A 22214-nucleotide genomic window follows, 5' to 3' on the forward strand; every position below is an offset into this window, starting at 1 on the left:
GTTAAATTTAAAAAATGCATATATTTCCTGACCTTTATCGCTAACTAACAAGTCTTCTGTTCAATTGGATACAATATTTTTTTGGAGACATTAAAATTCTCCATAACGATGTTCTTATGCTTAAATATAGTTGCAAAAAAATGTATATGTAGATATGAATGGTTTGAAAATTTATTTAGTGAATAGTTGATATATAAAAGTAGATATAATATATAAAAGAAAGATTTAATTGATGTTTTTGGATGATCCTATTGATGTAGCCCGTATGACACGGTTGCAAATAACTACTCTATACATCAAGTATTGTTGAATTTAACGTTTACTATAAAATGATGATGCGAGAGAAGAGTTTTCATTTGTATTGGTTACCCGAAACGCGCACAATCAAAATTTCCAATCGATGTTCATTTTCGGTCCAACGGATTTCACGCCAAACCTGAGTACTCTAGCTTTCATCTACTCTGAAATTCAATTCGTGTTTTTTGTGTGTACACCCTACTATCATTTATCATGAAAAAAAATAACTGCAGAATGTATGAAAGCAAATATTTTTTTTCATAAATAAATATATAAAAATTAACGTGATTGAAATGACACACAGAACAAATATCAAGTGATGGAGAATAAAAATTTTTATTTTTATTGTAAACCAATTAATTCCGGTATTGCGGCTACAGGGTTCTTTTAATAGCTATTATGTGAATTAGTTTTTACACGCAAAAAAAAATGATAAATTTTATTCGGATTTTCAATTCATTTTTATTGTTTGAACAATAAGTCCGCATCAAAGAAGGTAATTCATTAATGATATAATTTTGAAAGCAAAAAAGTATAAGAATGATTCTCTAAAATATATTGATATGAAAAAAAAATAGTCACTCTTGGCTTTTAAATTTTATTGTTTGAAATAATAAAATACGTCATCTTGCCATATATAGATATAGCCGCGCATCAGTAATACTTTAGGTTAATTCTTTCACATACATTAAGGAAGTTCGAGACCGATTATCTTTCTCGGGGATCTCGTAGATTTTCTATTGTATTTTTGCAAGATTACAACTCCTACACACCAAAATTTCATTGATAGAATATATTATAAATTAACTTAGTTTTAAGAATTAACAAAATATATTTTTATTATTATTGCATTAAATCATAGAAAATTTTTTTTTTAATAAAATAAGTGATTAAAAAATAAACGCGGAAGTACAGCAACAGCGCGCTAATTTTTAGTAATTTTTTTGTGTACTATTGTTGGTGACAAAGTTTATTACTAGCTGGAGCTCAGGTCCGACACCAATGATTATTAATTATTCAAACTTCCCGCGGTCGTCATTTTACGCTGTTGCCGTCGTTTCTTAGCTTCACGACACATGTGACGTCATTAATTAAAATTCGCCTCTTATTTTATTAATAATTTAATAACAAACCCATGATTAAACTTAAAAAAAATATTGATGTGTTCAGAAATGGTTAATTATTTGATACTGAATAATTTATAACGATGGTATTATTGTAGCAAAAACTATATCACTTTATAAAATTACTCCCATTTACATATATTCAATAAAACCACGAAATTACCATTTGAAATGATATTAAATTGTGACCATTCTAAATTTTTAGTTATCAATTACTGATTTTTATAATTTATTTTTTTGTTTATAAACAAAAAAAAACATTCATGAGGAAAAAGTCAAATGTCTTCACTTCTGGCTCTTTTCAAACTCTTATTCTATTTGGCTTTACAAAATATTGATTAATTTTATTATTCCGCATAATATTTAATAATATTTTGGCAACATCTGAAGGTCACTATGACTATTATTTGATAAGATGAGACATTACTTTGGCAATGACTTAAAAAATTTGACTTCCCTGTCGTCACGTTGACACATCAGATAGAGACAGCACACGTTGAATTTCAAAAATTGATATATTTCCCGACCTTTATCACTAACTGACAAGTCTTTCGTTCAATTGCATACAATTTTTTTTTTAAGACATTAAAATTCTCCATATCGTATTTTCAAAGATTCAAATCAATATCCAAATATTATTTTATGACCCAAGACAACGATGCATTAATATTAACACTTTCCGATAATAACCACGTTCGTATATCTAATTTTATCTCGAGAACCTGTCGCACAATTGAATTATATTACCTGTACCCATTCGTTTCATGAATTCATAATTAACCATCTTAAAATATTCCTCTGAATACTGCTCCACATACTTGAATAGGTCAAGAGTCATAGGAAATTATTTATTAAAAACCTTTCAAGCCACTCAATTATACGAGATCCATAAAATTTAGTTATTTAAAATAAAATCACTCTCAACTAATTATTATCAAGTTTTATGAATATTTTTAAAAAATATTGTCCCAGATTTTTTATATCCAGTTAGTGTGACATGTTAATCCCATTATTTTGTTATATTTATCGAGGATTGCAAAATAAAACGCGGATTACATTTTGAATTTTTAATCATCTCAAAAGTGTCTCTATAGAGCGAACCCATTTATACACAAATGACGATATAAATTTATAAATAACATTTTTTACATAGCATATAGATTAAAAAAGATAAAAATTCTAAGCAGAAACGAATTTACTAGAGCTATAGTAAAAAAAAAAAAAAAAGAATGTTGAAATAAACGGATATACATTTTTTTTATAGTGTAATACAGCTATCTCTCGTTTTTCATTCTTGCTTTTCATATAATAAAAACCGCGCCTCATCTTCTTTACTTCTGACGCCTGCCTGGTTTCCATGGGTAACCTAATCATCTACGACCAAGAAAGGATCTGTTGTCGTGTGGCATCGACCCACACCCACAGGGAATATTCGTTTATAAGCATCGTTACCTTACTCTTCTCTTCCCTTCTCTTTTTTCCTATCTCTGTACCAGTATCTCCTAAATCATACACTCAATCTTCCCTTTTTTGTCAGCTGATTTCACACATTTTTATCCCCTTTTAAACCCAAAATTATATTTACAAATATTTTTTCCATAACTGTACGTTTATTTGAAAACAATTCGATCAGCACTTTTTATAAAAATCATAAAAAATTTACAAAAAAAATGATCGTGGGAAAATGAAATAAAATCAGGCTAGTGCTTTTAACTAATGTAGGATTAAACCCAATTGATTTTTAGTGCAAACTTAAGCCTGCCATTAATTAATTTTAGCGAAGTCATTCAACCCTACTTTTTTTTTAAATTCCTTTTTATCAATCCATTCGCGTTTTATTAAATGATAAAGCAAAAAGTACTTGTGCTAAAACTATAATTAAAAAAAAAGTATGAGCTTTTTATTTGAAAGCTAAAACTTGACGCTCTTTAACGCGATTAATCAAAACTATGACTTTTTTTTTTATTTGGAACTTTATGAATCCTAGTCAAAAAATAGAATCCCATTTGAACTTCTAGAGTGCAGAAACTTAAATAAGTGCAGCATAGAAGTTTAAATTACGTTCTAGAATACGTTTCTTTACATACGTAAAAAAATGCTGGGGTTACGTTCATCACAATAAACTAGTAATAATTGAACTACGCTTTGTGGTCATCGTATCGGCAAATGGAGTAGCATAAATGACACTGTATAAGATTACACCTTTTTTAACGCGCAGCCTAAAATTGTAACCAATTTGTAAAAGACTTTAAAGTAAAAGTTTTAAGCTTTTTAACAAAAAAGCGGGTACCCGTGTAAAAAAATTATCGTTCATAATGAATTTAGATATAAATTTCATCTCGAATCTCAGATCGTGACACAAATATGACTTTCATCATGAATTTGTATTATCAACTTTAATTGTCAAAATTATGACAGTAAAATTTAAATCCAAGTGATCCGAAGTTCATTCACTAAATTAATTTTACAATCGAAACTGATTTACGTAAATCAAGTACTTAATAGAAGAAGTTTATTGATAATTTTTGAATCGATAAATTTGACAAAAGGTAAAAATTCAGTTAAGTTACTATCCAAGTCATTCCAAGTCCAATTCAAAGACGTAATAAATTAATTTTATAATTGGTACTGATTTACTAGACGAAAGGTTGAAGTAAATTCATGATGAAAGTCATATTTGTGTCACGATCTGAGTTTCGTTATGAAATTCAGATCTAAATTAATTATGAACGAAAATTTTTTTTACACGGATTGTGATGCCCTACTTCCCTCTCTAGGTGCGCGGGCGATTCCAACCCTTCTGACTGTCTAAAAAATCTAAGTGATACTAGCCCGTACATAATGCTATCACTAGCATATAGTGATAATCATTCAGTGGTGTACTGAAGGCAATCTTTTATAAATGCTGTCTTAGATCCAAGTGAAAAATACCTTTATTAGGGTACTAAAAAGAAGTTGCATCTGACCACTAATCTGTAACCTGAAGACCAATACAGGGAATCGGTACCATGGGGGGCTCATTCTAAGCCCCACTTCTACCAGAGTCTCTCTACAGTCGACTCTGTCTAAAGGTTCCACGTCGGGACTGGACCATTGCCTAAAGGTTCCCTCCCCACCATCAGCACTTCCCCTACAATATATTCCCCTCGAGCGCCGAGGCGCACGCTAAAACGAACACATTGCGCAGTAAACATAACCTCAAAAAAACGTGCATTTAAAGTTAGCGCTCGGAAACTGAATTGTGATTCGTCACTCGAGAAAGCGGGTGGGGGAATCCGGGAACCTTTAAGCAATGTATCCCGGAACCTCTAGACAGCGGGAACCTTTAGGCAGAGAACCTTTAGACAGAGTCGACTGTATATCCTGAGATGGGATGAGTGATGGGCCCAAGTGAGGTTGGACTCGTCGTGGCTGGTGGTAAGGCACCCACATGCATTGCATGCCTAAAAGGTAAGCTAATGTGAGCTTTCATAATATTATGGTAGAGGACAGGGATTAACGCAACGCGAGTATGCCCAAAAGGGCATAGGACTTAGGTCCCGTTACATTAATTGATTAACTCCCTCTCTAGGTGCGTCATCTACTAATTCTATAAAAAAATAAAAATAGTAAAAAAGTTCCGAAACATCCCGATTGTAGAAAATTTTAAAAGAGATTAAAGGCACAGGTGCTGTATCAGATTGCCTGGGAAATTTACAAACTGCTAGTGTCTGTAACCAGTGGTAACTTCTAGAAGTAGGAACGGAGAAGAATAAGGGTAGAAAAAGATAGTATGAGTGTCGATACTGAGATAAATTTATAGATAAACATAAAATATAAAATCCTATCTCAACAAGGACTATATATTTAATCCATCAATCGTTTTAATGTACAATAAATCCTGGTTGGGATTTATTCCACAAGTACGTATGTCTATTCCGGACGAGTGAATACACTCAAGTACGTTGAGATAAAAGATTCCGATATATATCTTTAGGGGTAAAAAATATAAAAATATTGAAAAGATTATATTGTATTAGGCAAAAAATATGATAGATTTATTGATAACAGAGTGAAAGATATGATTTTTTTTTTTTATCTATTGGAGAAATAAAATGTTTTAGTAGACAACTTGACACCAATTTCCGGCAAATCGATTTAATACCGTAATGTAATAAATTATTTGAATAAATTATACGTTAAATAAAATAATAATTTATTAACTGTGTAGCAGGAAATTTTGTTAACAGATTTATTTTAAAATTGTTTTTATTTTAGGAAGTAGAAGTAGAGGGATTTTAAAAAATGTCGGATAGAGTGAATGAGCCGGAATTGAAGGTCTAGGATAGGATCAACGGTATTTATCATTCGACAGCCGGAAATGATAAGGGACGGAACTCTCGTTTATCTTTTACGCCAGTCCGGAAATTAAGCGAACACACATTTATCTTTTTGTAACTGTTTTATTTTTCACTCTTATCAATTTATATCGTTATTTATTTTTACTTTTTTATCGAAAAATCAGAATCTATTGTCTAGGGGAATTTATTGTTTTTCAACAACCGCAAGTCTAGTATATCAAAGTCGTGGTTTCGAATCCCGGCGTAGGTATTAATTATTTTTAAACAGTAAAAGTAGAAACTGGGAAAAGCTATCAGTTAAAATGGACCACGTTTTCGAAAGAAAAAATCTAAAAACGGTCTGGTTTTGCCAGCCAGCCCTAAAACTTTCCACAATTTTCATGTACCTGGAGATCGGAACGTTTTTTGTGAAACAAAATGAAAAGTAAAAAATCTACTGGATCTAGATTTCTAAAATGTTTCGCAGTCAAATAACACAAATTTTCTTCATTTTCGTTGTGCGAAAAACGTCTCGATCTTCAGGTACTTTATTTGAAAATTTTCAATTTTCTTAGCGGGAAGTTTAAAACTTTTTCTTGTTTCAAAATGGTGCCTCATTTAGACCCGAGTTCCTTTGATTTAAAAAAAAATATATGAAGTTTTTCTTTCTTATTCATTCAGTCTTTTGATCGTGTCAGACATAAATTTTAAAAAGGGCAACAAACTTTGTGGTTTCAACACCACGACAGTAGTTGTTTCGTAGGATGTAAAATGGTAAAATCTTAGAAAACTAACGTTGTTTGAACGATAAGATAAAAGGAGTCGAAAACCACTTGAAAGTTCAAAGAAATAGATCAAAGACCTACTAAATATATTTGGCTACAGGTGAATGAAACTTTAAAACAACAAAATTAATCTAAAATGTAAGAAAAAGTTTACGAAAAAAATTGAATTCTAAAAGTTATATGAAAAAAATGAATTATTAATAGTAATATAAGTATAAAAAAATAAAAAAAAAAAAGCTAAAGTGGTGTATTAAAAGATTAAAAGACTTTTAATAGCTTTATAAATTGAGTTTAAAAGTTGCCAAAAGTTATATAGACACACGTGCAGTCATGGGAGAAATCTCAAACCACATAGTCCTATATAAAGGACTAAAGTTCGCGGTTTGAGGTTTTTTGGGTTTTTCGAACCTCAGAGAGTTGTGGTAATTTTTTTATTTATTTTTTTTTTTGTGCTTTCAAAAAGAAGATTCTAGATAAATGTAAAAAAAAATGGGCGGGAGTTTAAGAATTTAAAAAGTTTTATAATAGAACGGGGTAAGAGGAATCGTGTACTGGGTGCAAATTACTTGAGGTTTCCGGCAACTGGCGCTAATTGAATTCCCTGATGAATCGAACACTGTCGTGGGAGTTACATGCGCATAGAAGATATCGGCTTTACTTTATACTGTAACTATATATATTATTTAATATATGTATAGGCTGCTTTAAAAAGCAACAAACGCTCTGCCAATATATATATGTAGGGGTATGCGAATTATGTGAACTTACGAATTATTATGCATCTGAAGATCGGAACGTTTTTCGCTTAACGATAATGAAAAAAAATTTATATAATTTGACTGCTCAAGAGATTATTCCGGAGGTTGGGGGTGGCCTAAGATTTTCGGCTGACATATCGACATCTCTATGCGAAACATTTTAGAAATCTAGTTATCCAGTAGATTTTTTACTCTCAATTTTTTTTTTCGTTGCGCGAAAAACGTTACGATCTTCAAGTACATGAATTATTCATGTACAGTCAAATATTTATAGGGTAAATGCACCAATTGTTGACCGGACACCAGTTAGTTGACCGATGTGTATAAAAGTTAATTAATTAATATCTTACAAAGGTATTTTGGTTTTAGATGTAATTTAAATATGAAATATAGTATTTGGACGGATTTTTGCAATAACGTCTTAACTTATGAGGTTAGTTAAGACGTTATTGCAAAAATCCGTCCATTTAATCTTCACAATAAAAAATTGCGCAGATCATTACGCCTTTACCAACGCGATTGAATAAATATTATGTGTTTGTTCACAACGAGTCTAACCATCAACCGGTCAAAAATAACTAGATACACTTGAAAGGTGAGTGCTTTTTATTATGAATTTAATGACATTAATTGATTAAATATTAAATATGTTTGTGTTATTACGTTAGTTGAAGATCAGATGTCAACTGTTATAAATAGTTGAAGTAAAATTATGAATTTTAATATTATTTCAAGACCGGTCAATAATTGGATCTGTCAGAGATCGTTTACCCAGTCAAAAATTCAATCGGTCATTTATTGGAACTTCTGATTTTATCGAGATCCAATAAATGACCGCATATTTATAATTAAGAGTCCTAACCTCAAAAGTAGATCTGTCAAGTACTCAAAGTATTTTAATCATTCAATGTAGTAGTAAATCTAAATATTATTAATGTAAAAAGTATATTCGTATTTTAAATGATATTTGAAATTTTTTTTTTTTTTGTTGGTTAGTTAATTTAGTTTCTTTCAATATTTCAGTAAGCCACCATATATTTTCCTAATTATAGTTTATCTATTTTATTTCAAAAATCTGAACTATTTGCATCAGAAAATAATATTAAAATGACATAATCAAAAAGTAAGAAAAAAAAACAAGCATTAAATAAAAAATATTCACCTGAAGTTTTAAATGCCGCGATCACCAATTATAATAATAATAATAATAATTATTATTATTATTATTATTATTTGTTTATAAAAAAATTGATATCTAAGATATAAAAAGTCTGTCTAAATTATAAGTCAATTCTTCAAAAGTACTAAATAAAGTCAATTACACATACATATAGTTTGAGTCAAAATTAATTTATTTCAGCGGTCAATTAATTGGAGAACAGTCGGTCATGTATTGGGTTCCCCCGGTCAATAATTGGTGATTTTAATAAATTAACATTTAAACAATAAAATTAATATATTTTCGATAATTTTAATAAAAATAGAATAAGATTATCAATAATCAAGTATTTAGCTATAATAAAATCCATTATTCATTTCAGCTAATAACTTAATACTTATTTTATAGCTTATTACAATAAAAAAAAAATCTTAATCGGTCAATAATTGGTGCATTTACCCTAGTCAATTCAAAAATTAATATTAAAAATTAAAAAAATTCATATCATTGGTAAGATTTTTAATTAATCAAAAAATCCGAATTTTTTGTATATTATTGTAAGAATTTGATTAAACAATCCGAATTTTTAGAATTACTCTAAAAAAGAAAAATTCGAATTCTTTTAATAATTCCAAGTTCAAAGTTTTCGTCAGTTTTCGAATTATTCGAAAAATCAGAATTATTTCTTAATTATTATAAGTTTTTTATCATTTATCTCATATGAATTAAGATTTAATTTTTGAAATTTAAACCGAATATTTTAAATCTAATCGAATAAATCGTTTTTTCCGATTCAAATACTAATATTAAGTTCAATTCAATTTCAAATTAAATTCCTACCGAATGGACAATTAGTGTTAAGCCTCTTAGGTCATTAGTTCAAAAGTTTTAAATATATTTAAAGTGGTCATTATATCAAAATTTACTTTTGATCCGTTTCCATAACAACTCCTGCGAATAATGAATTACTAATTTGTAGAAAGTTTTAGTTCTCTATAATAATAATTACAGAGTTTTCGACAGGAATTTAATAGTTTTAGTTACGAATTTATTCAAAAATGTACTTAGATTTATATTAAATACTACAGACCGTACGAAATTCTTCTCTGGGGTTGGTTATATCTTCATTCATGTTGAAGTAAGCGTACGCTATTTCAAACAAAAAGTCCTTTTAGTACAAAATATTTAGTTATTACAAAAGGGCTATTGTCTCTACAACATTTCAAGTGTAGCTTTACTTTTTTTCAAAGAACGTTATTATTAAAATGAATGATAATAAAGCGTGATACAATAAGGAAGACTGCAAATCAAATATAAAGTAGTCGAGTATAATGAATGTTTTTTTAATATTTATTTTTAAAAGTTAATAGTTTTTTATTTAGCTTCTTTTGTTTTAAAGCTCTAAGCCACCACTTGACTGTTTGCAGAATTACTCAGTCGAGCTAACAACGTACCAAGAGAAGTTGGAATAAAAAATTACGTAAAAAGTTGAAGGAAAGAAAATAAACGAAAAGAAAAGAAAAGAAATGGGTTTTTTCGTTCATTAAAATTCGATTAGAACTTTTCAAATAAAATGAATGACGAAATATTTCACTCTATTTGTAAATAAAGATTAATTTTAACGGGGAACTGGAAATAGTTAGGGGGAGAGACGGCACCTTTTTAAGAAACAATTATTTACGAATAAATATTGATATTTTTTAAAAACACAACCCGTGTAAAAAAAATTTGTTCCGAAAAGATTCCAAAAAAGTTCCGCATGTGGAACTTCTAAAAATGAGACAGATTAGAACTTCGAATGGAACTTTTTTGAAATTTTTTATAGACATTTTTTTCCTATAAAAAATTCAAAAGTAGTGGTTTTAGAATATTTGGAATGCCTTTTTTAGTCCATAAAGAAGTCGAAAGTGGTGATTCTGGAACTTTTTTGGAATGTTTATATGAAATCCCAAAAAAGTTACAAAAACGTCCTTTTTTGACGCTAAATTTGCTTATAATAAATTTTTTTTTAACATCCAAATTACTAACGTTCCAAAAAAGTTCCATTCGAAGTTCTAATTTGTCATATGTTTAGAAGTTCTACATGCAGAACTTTTTTGGAATCTGTTTGGAACGAATTTTTTTTACACGGGAAATAAACTCAAAATTTAGACAATTGTTATTTTCATTTTCGATGTCAAGTTTACCGTAGCGGGACCATCACGCCCTTCTCCATAAATATTTTTTTACGAGATTTATAAAATGATGTATAGAAAACCTATTTTTGAGTTAATCCTGATGAAATATATGTCGGTTTATTATATGAATCGTTTATTTAAGAAAGCCCATAAGTTATGTTTTTTACAAAATTAGGTTTTTTGCATTTTTGGGTTATTTGGATGTCCCTCCATAGAAATCAATCAAAATATGCATCAAATCAGCGTTTAAAAAAAAATTAACGGGGTGACAGCAATTTCATTTAATTGAGAAACCCCATCAGTCAATGACTCAAATAAACATATGCAGTTTTAGTTTTACAGAAATAATTTTTTTTTTTTTTTTATTTAAAATTCGCGCTTTTTTGGGAAATTAATTTCAAATGTTGTTTTATTGTTGACTGTTATATGACTAATTAAAATGTTTAAATTAATTATAATTTTTTGTAATTTATGAGTTTCAGAGTTCAAATACATATTTAATACTTCATTTTATCAGTGTAATAAATGATCTGAGTGGAAACATTTAAAAAAACAATCATTTTATAACTTTTTTTTCCGTTTGTTTGAGAAACCCAATAAGTCAATCAACTTTAAATAATTTTTTTAAGTAGTTTCAGTTAAAAAATTAAATTTTTCTTGTTGGAATCTTTTTCAGAGACGCTAACATTATTGTATTCAATTATTTTATTATTATTATCATGTCAAGTTTTTCCAAACAAATGTTTTTTGTGTTTCCTGAAAAATTTTGTTTTCTTGACTTATGGGGTTTCTCAAATAAACGATTCATGTGATAAACTAATAAAAATTCTTAAGAGGGCTGTCTGCTCCTTTATTCCCTATTATTTTTTATTAGCTTCATAAGTTTTTAATATAATAATATTTCGAAATTGTAATAATGTTAATATTGTTAAGCAAACTATTCGGGTATTATACTCTATGAGTAATCGGATTAACGCTACATAGAATTCACATTAATGAAGATCAAAGATTTCATCAGACGGTTAATTCAGCCGTCGATATTTTGCCTCAGGGCTTTAGTCAAAAGCTGTAAATATATATGCAACCCACCAAACTTTATCCTCCTTCATATACTTTGATATACATATGTATACTAAATTAAAAATAATTTCATTTCTGGAAATAAACATAAATTGGGTCGACGTTATAAAATTTTTAATTAATTTCATTTATTGAAATATTCTTGTTCTAAAACAACATTTTTAACCCAATCAATACTTGAAAATATAATCGATCATTAAATTTTCAATCTGTGATGAATACATAAAAATATTGTTACAAGCAAGTCTAATAATATATACTCGATAACGTAGGTCATATATTTTTTTTTTTTTTTTTATAAAATATGCAGAGATTCTGTTGACCGAATGACCGGAAATTCTTAATAAAATTTTATGTTCAAAAAATTATTTTAAACTTTTCTACTTTTGGTAATAACATTTCTTCGTAGAATAATAAATTTGTTGTGTCATATTTCATGACAAAGAAATCGTTTATTTGATACAAAAAAAGAAAAAAAAGAAATACTAAGATATTGAAAAGAAGTTTAAAAAACTAAAATAAAATATGTAGAAATGGAAACGTACAAAAATACATTATCCAATAATACTTTTTCTGCATTTGACATATCAAGAATAAAATCCAGAGCTTTATGATTTTTGAGAAATGAATTTATTTCATGGTTGAATTTTTTTTAAACCAATTTTACGTAACAATCCTTACATCATATTTCACTATAAAATAAAAATACAAAATATGATATTGAAAAAAAAATGTAAAGAAAAAAAATTGAAAATAAAAACGCACAATGCGCGTTGCGCGGAAGGATACTCGCTGACGTACACGATCGATACATGCTCTAGGTTCTTTGGTCCTTTCTCTCTTTACAGTATACACAATTTTTTTATTATTTTTTGTTATCATCATCTTGCACTCTTACAATCCTACTATCAAGTAAGTAAAGTCTGTGCAGGGTTGAATATCTCGAAAAGTCGTGAGAATCGTGAGTATCCACTTTACAAGATGTCTCTTCATATTTCGCGGGTTCATCGCAATCTAGAGTTGTATGATATTTTCAACTACGAGCGAAATTGACTTTTGTATTAGTATTTTTATTTAAAAACTTTACCACGGCTAATATATAACTCTCTGAGAGTACTTGAGTTTATTAATCCGACGTAGACTACAGAAGAGTGTACTTAAAAATTTCTCGTACTTCAAAGGATTTAACCGTGGAACAGGTTTTCGAGCTTTTTATCTCTTTTATAATTTCCTATTACTCTCATCATTCTTATTTTTTCGTTCTATATCTTTTGGCACAAATACTGGCACAAAATTAACGCTTGCCCATTTGCCTTTGATAAAAACAAAAATTATTAAAGGAACGAAAAAAAATTTCTTTACGAGAACGGCTGATAAAAATATATTTTTTACGCTTATTCCCTGAATGCAAGCTCAGTTAGAGAAAAATTTTTTATCGAATTTTAAAACAGACAAAAATTTTCAAGTTTTTGATATTCTTAAACGTTCAAAAATTCATCTCTTAAGAGAACATTTTAAAGAAATAATTTATTTTATATGCATACCGTAGCAAGAAAAAATGAATTCGATCTTTGAACATTTCTAAGATTTTAAAAATTATGGAGCGCTTCCGTTCAAGATTTTTCCTATAAATATCATTTAGAATCCTGTCAGCATGAAACAAACCCTTATCTATCCTTCAACTGGAGATTTAAACTTTACTACAATTTTATCGAACAATCGACTACTGCTTGTATTGATCGAGAATCTTGAGATTTAAAACAATATTTACTTTCATATTATTTGAACCAAGTATTTATTCTTAAGCAAAGGAATGAAATCTACTTTACTGCCAATGTTCACATAAAACTACGAATTATTTTTGGATTTATTAGGAACCCAGCTATTGCCGGGTATACAAAAAATTGTCTTATAGACTCATCAATTGTCCCCCTCCACGGAAATCTTTAGTAAAAGGCGAAAGATTTATGCGTATGTTGAAGGGAAACCAGAGTAATTATTACGGTGGAAAAATTTGCTTTTAACAACTTTGACCCAAGTCAGTAGAAAGGAAAAAGTAAAATTGCTTTGGCCATCTAGCGGCAAGCTGACGAACTACTTACAAGGTCTTAAGAATCATAGACGTCATCTGATACATATGTATATATGTACCGAATACAATGTAATGAGAATACAAAATTATTAATTTCGGATTTTGAATTTAGTTTAGAGATTTTTTGATTTAATTCTTACAATTTGAATAAATTTGTTTATTTGCTTAATTCTAGCTCTTCGTTTATTAAAATAACCAACAATGTATTGAAATTTTTTTTTTATTATCTGCGAAGTAAATTCGATTGAAAACACATTTTGTGGGATTAAAATATATCTTTTATTTTATATAATAAAATTTAAGGATAATCTTCAAAAAAAGTTCTAACTTTTTGCCACAATACTAAAAAATAGCTTAAAATTATCTTTCAAAAATATTTTTCACATTTCAGAACATCCGTAAGATTTAAAAAGGAGGATAAATCTATAGAATCTACCATAAAATAGGAATTTATCAAAAACTGCACTTAAAAAAATTGAAAATTACTTACAATAGAGAGAACGTTATAAAACATGTATGATTTATTTTTATTTTGTTGCATTTCCTTCGGGATTTGAAGGAACAAGACAATTCCTCTTTAGTGATATGAACCCGTTACTCATGGTCTCGTGAAGCGAATCAAGGAAAAGCGTTATCCTTAAGGTATTTTTGTTTTCTCTTTTATTTTTATTTTTTATTTTTTTCGGCACCAAGATAGATACGACGAACCGAAAACTTTCCGGTTTCCACGTTTTCCCTCAGGAGTTTAGTTTACAGGGATAAGAGAAATGTCTCTGGCATTCACATGAAATCTACGACTAGACATCTCTACCTTTTCTTATATTATTCTTTCTCTCTCTCTCTCTCTTTTTCTCCCTCTCTCCCTATCTCTTATTCACATTTTCGTGTAACCTTAACATCTTAGTCTTTGTTTTCAGACCGAGTCCTTTAACAATTCGTCTCTTGATATTCTGTGAATTTCGGCTGGTAAAAACCTTTGAGAATTAAACGTTTAAAGCTTGACTTGACATTTAAATAAGGAAGCTATTGCAAACACGAATTTAATTAAAACGCTAAATTGAACCTACTGGGGTATGACTTTTTAATTAATCATTTCACTTGAAATTGAGGTATTATTAGAAAATTATAAGAACAAAGTGGTCTTAACTTACCAGTAGCTATGGCAATATTTAAAATGGCGGTGAATAATCCAAGGCGCAACCTAAAATAATAACAAAAACAATGTTTGAATTAATAAATATAATATATCTACATTGTATTTTATTTATATGCTTTATCAGCACAAGCAGCTTTTAGAGAATTATTATAAAATGTTTTTGTATTTGCATAAAAGGTAATAAAATAAATGGAAATATTAATATGAATTTGTAATCCGACCAGATGGTAGTGAATTTAAGTACTTGATACATAAAAGATAATATTTGAATTATGAAAGTTATGTTTTTAAAAAGTTTATTATTTTGAAATTTCTTACGAGTATATGAAATATTTATTTTAGGGATGTGCGAATAATGATGGAATGGAATCGAATAAAATATCACTATTCGACATGACATTTGAATCGAATAATTCGAAAAATCGTTATGCATTGGAAAATTTTTGCCAAATAAATTTTGAATGGTTGAAAATTTTCGAATTTTAAAAATTAAGTAATAATTGGATTTCAAATCCAGTATCAACTCTGAAAGATCTATAAACTCCCAGGAAGTTTAAAACGAAAAATTTGTGGGTCTAATTTTTTGAGTTTTAAACTTAAAATAACTCAGTAGTTATCAAGTTTTAAAAAAAAGTACAAGACACCTTTTTTGTATAGAGAATTTGAAGAGCTACAAAAAAGGTCTCTTGTAATTTTTTGAATTTCTCAATATTTACAGAGATTGATGCAAAAAAACATCACACCCGTAAAAGTTTCAATTCCCAATTTGGTATCTAATTCTTTGAATTTGAAACTTGGGATATCTCAGCAACTATTAAGTTTTAAAAAAAGTACAAGAAACCTTTTTTGTAGAGAATTTAAAGAGCTACAAAAAAGGTCACCTGTAATTTTTCGAATTTCTCAATATTCACAGAGATTAATGCAAACAAACATCACATCCAGGAAATTTTAAATTCCAAATTTGTACATCTAATTCTTTGAATTTTAAACTCGATAAATCTCAGCAACTATCAAGTTTTAAAAAAAAGTACAAGAAACCTTTTTTGTAGGGAATTGAAAGAGCTACAAAAAAGGTCTCCTGCAATTTTTTGAATTTCTCAACATTTACAGAGATTGATGCAAAACAACATCACATCCATAACCTTTTCAATTCCCAATTTGGTATTTAATTCTTTAAATTTGAAATTTGAGATATCTCAATAGCTATCAAATTTTGAAAAAAAGTACAAGACACCTTTTTTGTAGAGAATTTGAAGAGCTACGAAAAAGGTTTCTTGTAATTTTTTGAATTTTTCAATATTTACAGAGATTGATGCAAGAAAACAGCACTTCCAGGAAATTTTCAATTCCGAATTTCTATGTCTAATTGTTTAAGTTTTAAACTCGAAATATCTCAATAGCTATCAAGTTTTAAAAAAAAGTACAAGATACATTTTTTGTAGCAAATTGAAAGAGCTACAAAAAAGATCTTATGTAATTTTTTGAATAACTAAGTATTTGCAGAGATATTTGCAGAAACCAATCACTTCACTATTTAAAAAAACAATACTGCAGAAAACAAAAATCGGCATATAAATTATTATTGTTTTAAATTAGTCTTAATGACCTTATTTACTTAGATTTAAAATAAATTATCTAAAGTATATTATGCGAAATTCCGTCATCTGGAGGATTAATTAAAAAGTAACGAATGTCTCGAAAAGTAGAGGAAACTAAAAAATTAAAATGGAGAAGAATGAAGTAGACGGAAGTAAACAAGAGTGTTGTGTTTCACACGAGTAAGGGTAGAATGTATAATAATTAGCGTAAGATTAAATGACCCAGACGAACAGAAGGTTGTACGATAGGTGAATATTATATGAAATAGGGTGAAAGAAAACATAAAAAAGGTGGTCTTTGAAAAAGGGATGAATGGTAAAAAGAATAAGAATTTTAGGTCCTGAGTTTTCCGTTAATTTAACTTTTTGTCGAGCGAGTGGTTGGAACTCTAACTGCTGACTTGTCACAAACGTTAATTAGACTTGCTTCATTTCGACTAACTTAATTGCCCACTATACTCTCTGTTTTCAGTCGCGCTAACACGACAATTCAATTTTTTTTTTTTTTTTTTTTTTTATTGTCATTCACTATATTTTTATAAATTAATATTTTATTTTGCGACAAAGGTTTTCCGTTCTCAATTATAAAATTTTTTTTTATGAATATAGCGCACCTGTAAAAATAATAATTTTCAATTATTGGACTCAGGGGAGAACTGTAAGGGTGAGAAAAAAATTAAAAGAAATTTTTTTTTATATTTCACGCGTTCTCACGAGACATCGATGGCGGCTGGCGATAAATTGCCAGACTAAAAGTTTGTGAGTTTACGAATGGACTAAAAAAAAAAGTATGATGATGTCAAAAAGAAAAAACGAAGAATTGTAAGGGTGGAAAAGTGGAAGTCGAACCGAAGAGGAATGAAAGAGAGGTAAAAGGGGAGTAGAAAAATATAAAAGAAGAAAAGTACTCAGAAAGCGTAAAATAGACAAGAATGTACTGCTTAGATAAGTTTGAATCCGACGACAAGGGTAAATGAAAATATCGGATTTTGTTGACTATGTTGTGTTGAGTTTACTTATTCCACACTCAGCTATTTGCGGGAAACCAATCTACGGTTTATTATTATTTAAGTACGAAAACACCAACTAAGTCTAGATTATTCGGGACACAGATATATCTACAGTTAATCCCCTATCTTGTTATCAAAAGTTAATTTGAAATTTTTAATAATATCATCAAGATCCAAAGCAAGTTTTATGATAAAGTTAAGCTAAGAAATTAAAATTTATTATTTTAAATAAGAAACTAAACTTAATTGGATAATTTTTTATGCCAAAGAAAATTTTTTAATTTCCTGACGCTTCCGCATGATGGCGCGAATGCATGATGGTTACAGAGACAGAAACAAAAGACACTTTAAATTAAATTCACGCCTTTTCATTTTCAGCTATTAACCACGCGGACTTTTCTCTTCATCCATTTTGTTAACTTTCTGTGTATATATATATATATATACATAAAAACTTCTTTTCCCTACAAGCCAGCGTAACAACCCTCCCCCCAACCCCGTGGCTTCATCTTTCAATGCTATTTCATTTTCTCTAACCCAACCGCGACTTTTACTACTTTTACGATGGCTTTCAATGGGTATTTCCGCTTATTTCATTTTTTTTCTTTCATTCATTTTTTATTTTCTTTTAAATTTACGCCTTGAAATTTTTTATAATACGACTCAAATTAATATAACGCCAACGAAACAAAATTTTTTTTTTCAATGAAAAAAAAAGAAATAAAATGAAAAACGTCTTTTTTATCCGATTCACGTTTCAGATTTTATGATAGTGTCACACAGTACGACTGAGATGTAGATAAAAATGAAATTGGAAAAAAAAGCAACAAGAGGATTGGCAATATTGTGTAGGCGATTGGAGAAGGTCAAGCGGAAAAATAGAAGCGAAATATCTCGTGCGTAACAGGGATGAAACGGATCGTAAAATTTGACAGGAAGGCGAATTTTCTTTTTTAGTTTAATACGTGACTAAATTCAAGATCAAATTATCCACTCAATTAAACCAATTTAACATGATAGTTTTTTTTTCGAGGCTGTTTCTATCAAAAGAGATAAAAAAAACGATTTTATCACTCAATTATTATTCGCTCTTTTGAAATTCATTTTTTACAACCTTTTATTTTGCGAAAACTATCTAAGAAATTTGAAATATTAGAATAATCCATAAATTTTCGAGTTAAAGCTTTGGTAAACAGAATAAATTTATGAAACGTATAAAGTCCGCGGCACGTAGATACGATAAAGGGAACAAAAAGTTTAAATGCAAAGCTTTGCATATAATAAGAGACATATACACAGCAGACATGTTTGTTGTGAGCGTGTAGTAAAGGGAAAGAGACAGAGATTGAAAGATAATGGTAGACGGTTAAGGTAACCTTAACTTTTGGCTTGTAGGAAGTCGTTGAAAACATCTGTCGCGTAGTGAGGATGCCAGTTGAACAGTTGACAAGATGGAGATAGTCTAGGTGGTCTAGGTTAGTCTAAGGGGTTGGGTAGTTTAAAGGGTAGTCTTGAAGTACAGTAGTGTAGTGCAGTATCTAGGTACAGGGTAAAGTGTATATGAAAGAGAATGGCAGAGTCAGCCAGTCAGCCGACAAGCAGAAGCTAGCAACCACCAGCAATGACAGGAAAGGGTGAAAACTAGCAGTGAATACCGCAGACCAAGTTTACGATGAGGGCGTGTAGAGAATTGTAGTTTAAACTCGTTTAGTACTGTGTTTGATGCTTACTAACTCTTGTGCTTGTATTAATCTACGCAAGCTTTCATTCTTACTCTCTCTGAACGTCTGTCCACTGTTAATTTTCACAACCAAAACCACATTTCCACTGTGGTTGAGGTTCCGTAATTTATTTCCGTGTTATTAACCTTTTTTGCTGATATTCTACAGCGTGGGTTTTTTTGTTTGTCACAACTAACTGCCGTAGGGAAGTTTATTTTCCGTACGTTAAAAATGATGATCCATGTAAACAATATTTTGTGAGCTAGAGTTTTAAAACGAACTTCTGAGTCTGGTTGGCTAAATTCATTCCTCGTAATTTGAAAGGTATTTCTCTCTTGTACATGTTTTACCTTCCAATATAACGTGGCTTGCAATTAGAGGACTATTATCAACAAATAAATTAAGTTCGGTGGCTTTAAATTCAGTCTATAGATATATTTGAATAAACTGACGGTGACCACAGAACAGAATTCCGAGTTTTGAGTTTAACGAACTACTACTATAGTTGGTAACAAAACACCGTTTACTCTGAGTAAAGAGGATTAACATTAAACATACAACCAGATGGTCTGCAGTTTAAATTCAAAAATTGAAATTCTTGTTGAGTGAATTTGGTCCTTTTGGTCGTTTGCTGAGAGTAATACCACCGAGTCGTGAGGATTTTCATCGTCATCTGGGTAAACTTAATAAAAGTTAAATTCAAATGTCAACACTAAATTTCGTTTTCTTGCATCTAAAAACAATCTCAAGATGCTTATAAAGATTTATCGTTAATGGACCATTGAAATCGATATTTTAAATGTAAACGATAAACTAGAATTTTTGAATCTTAAATCTTTGTTATATAATGCTTGAAATATAGCTTTAGAATTCAACTACTGAATCCAGAATATGGTTTTCTGTCACGTTTAGTATGTAACGCCAAGGCAAACGCCATTTTATATCCTTGTCAGAGAGACGAGAACCCAGGGAATCGATTCCCAGTACGGGTAGAGCAAGAGTTGCATATACGCGTCCCTGGTACAGCTGCTGTTGTGAATTATATTGCCACCTCTGGTTAAATTTTCGTAAATTGATAACCAACATTACTACTACGTAAAATATATCTTTATATATATATATAATGTATATAGTTATACCGTTAGCTAACAAAGCATTTCTGAAGCGTGATATGCGCCATTATACGTTTTAATTGTATCCATTAGTGGTTGGGCCACAGACGCAAGAGTAAATGGTGGCGTTACTGTCGTCTCGACACACTGGCTGTAGTGTTGATAATGCATTTATAGACTTGATTACATTAAATACACGTGCATCTATTCATGTTCATAGTGTCTTCTCTGTCTTTGTTGGGGGTACATTTGAATTTTTTGTTCCGCAACTCTTTACTTTGTTTCAAAATATGATAAAATAATTTTTGCATAAAATTGCAATCAGTGTATTAGTATTAACAGATGCTGCTTAGCATAATGGGTTTAAAGGATGCTATCTTGCATGCATTAGTAGTCATTTGTAAACTAAAAGTCTACAAGCCAGATATTTATAATAATAATATTCACTAAAAAAAAATAATCTTATGCTATTTCGGTCTTTTTACTTCTGTTCACTGTATTTTCTTTTGTGTCACTCGTATTCATATCTCAGCTGTTTCGTAAAAATCTCAACAAAATAGTTATGCATAAGTATGTTAAAAAAATCACTGCTTTTGAATACAGAGTAGATGATAAATTATGAGAACATTGTTTTTTTTTTCAACAATTTTTTTATCCATTTTCTGCAACCGTAATAAGTTACACAAATTATGATGTAATGGAGTATACTTTATGTAGTTCTGAGAATTTCTCTCGCTGTGCGAGTTGCATTATAAGCAGATTATTCTCATTAGTCTCTTTGCAGTAGAGAATAAAAAAAAATAAAGGATGTTATTCTTAGCAATTTTTATAAAACGAAATTAAACTCTTGATTATGACAGTTGGGAAATATTATTTTTTTCTCATCTTCATTGCATAAAAAATAGTTTTATTGTTATCTGTGTGACATTTGGCTTTCAAATAATTTAATTAACACACTTGTAAAATCATTAAATAAATTTCCGTGCTTTTGAAATCGGCTATATAGAGACCCGTCAAGTTGTGTTATTGTCCTTAGAGATGATTGGATGAGTATATCTCTATTATGAATGATTCATACCGTCAATAATGGATTACATTATATATAGAGTATATAGTCAACTGAAGACTGTCTTTGCATGAATGAAAGTTTATCAAGAGGTTTGAATACGATTCTCTTTAGCCTCTTTACAGTAAATCTATATAGATTGGCACACTCAGCTCAACTCTTCCTTTTATATGTTGGCTTTCAATCCTTCTCAGACTATTATCGAGGCTGCGATGGAGCAGCTTATCATCTTTCGCTTTTCTCAAATCCACCATACCCAGCTTATAACCAGACCATTCTCTACATATATTTATAATAGACATATACATATATATATATAGCAGTGTATATAGACAGCCATACATATATAGTAAAAGTACTTTAGGCTGCTTAGTATTCAACGATCCCCATCTAGAGTGTTCGACAGCGGAAAGGGATTCCCAATGCTACGAACCGGAAACTCAAGACGCGAACATTCAACTTAAAGGGGCAACCAGACAAGCTTATTGAGCTTGTGTGATACCATATTAGGTTGAGTATACTGTACATGGTCAATGTCCCGGATGTCGATCCACCTGACAAAAGGACATCAAAGAATTTATATGCTAATTTAGTGGCAGGTATTTAAAAAGAGCTTTTATTGTTTTTCATTATTTTATTTATTCACAGTTTTAGATACATCGCTTTTGAACATTATTTAAATATATATTCACTGTCCATAGCAACATAGTCCAGAATACCAACAAAACTTAAATCTGAAACTGACACACCCTAAGGTACA

General features: G+C 29.6%; 1 protein-coding gene and 1 non-coding gene across 2 annotated transcripts in view; both read right to left on the bottom strand.

Annotated features, from left to right (window-relative positions):
- LOC130678312 (cadherin-87A) overlaps positions 1-22214 on the bottom strand; it is a 58031-nt gene that overhangs the window by 21805 nt on the left and 14012 nt on the right. The window contains exon 2 of the mRNA XM_057485480.1: positions 14943-14992. Within this exon, the coding sequence (XP_057341463.1) occupies positions 14943-14992 (50 nt within the window). The remainder of the gene's footprint in view (positions 1-14942; positions 14993-22214) is intronic.
- Positions 13575-13695, bottom strand: LOC130678347 (U5 spliceosomal RNA). The gene has a single exon (XR_008991794.1). It is a non-coding gene; the product is annotated as a U5 spliceosomal RNA (small nuclear RNA).

Source organism: Microplitis mediator, chromosome 1 (genome assembly GCF_029852145.1).
Source record: "Microplitis mediator isolate UGA2020A chromosome 1, iyMicMedi2.1, whole genome shotgun sequence".
Lineage (NCBI taxonomy): Eukaryota > Metazoa > Arthropoda > Insecta > Hymenoptera > Braconidae > Microplitis > Microplitis mediator.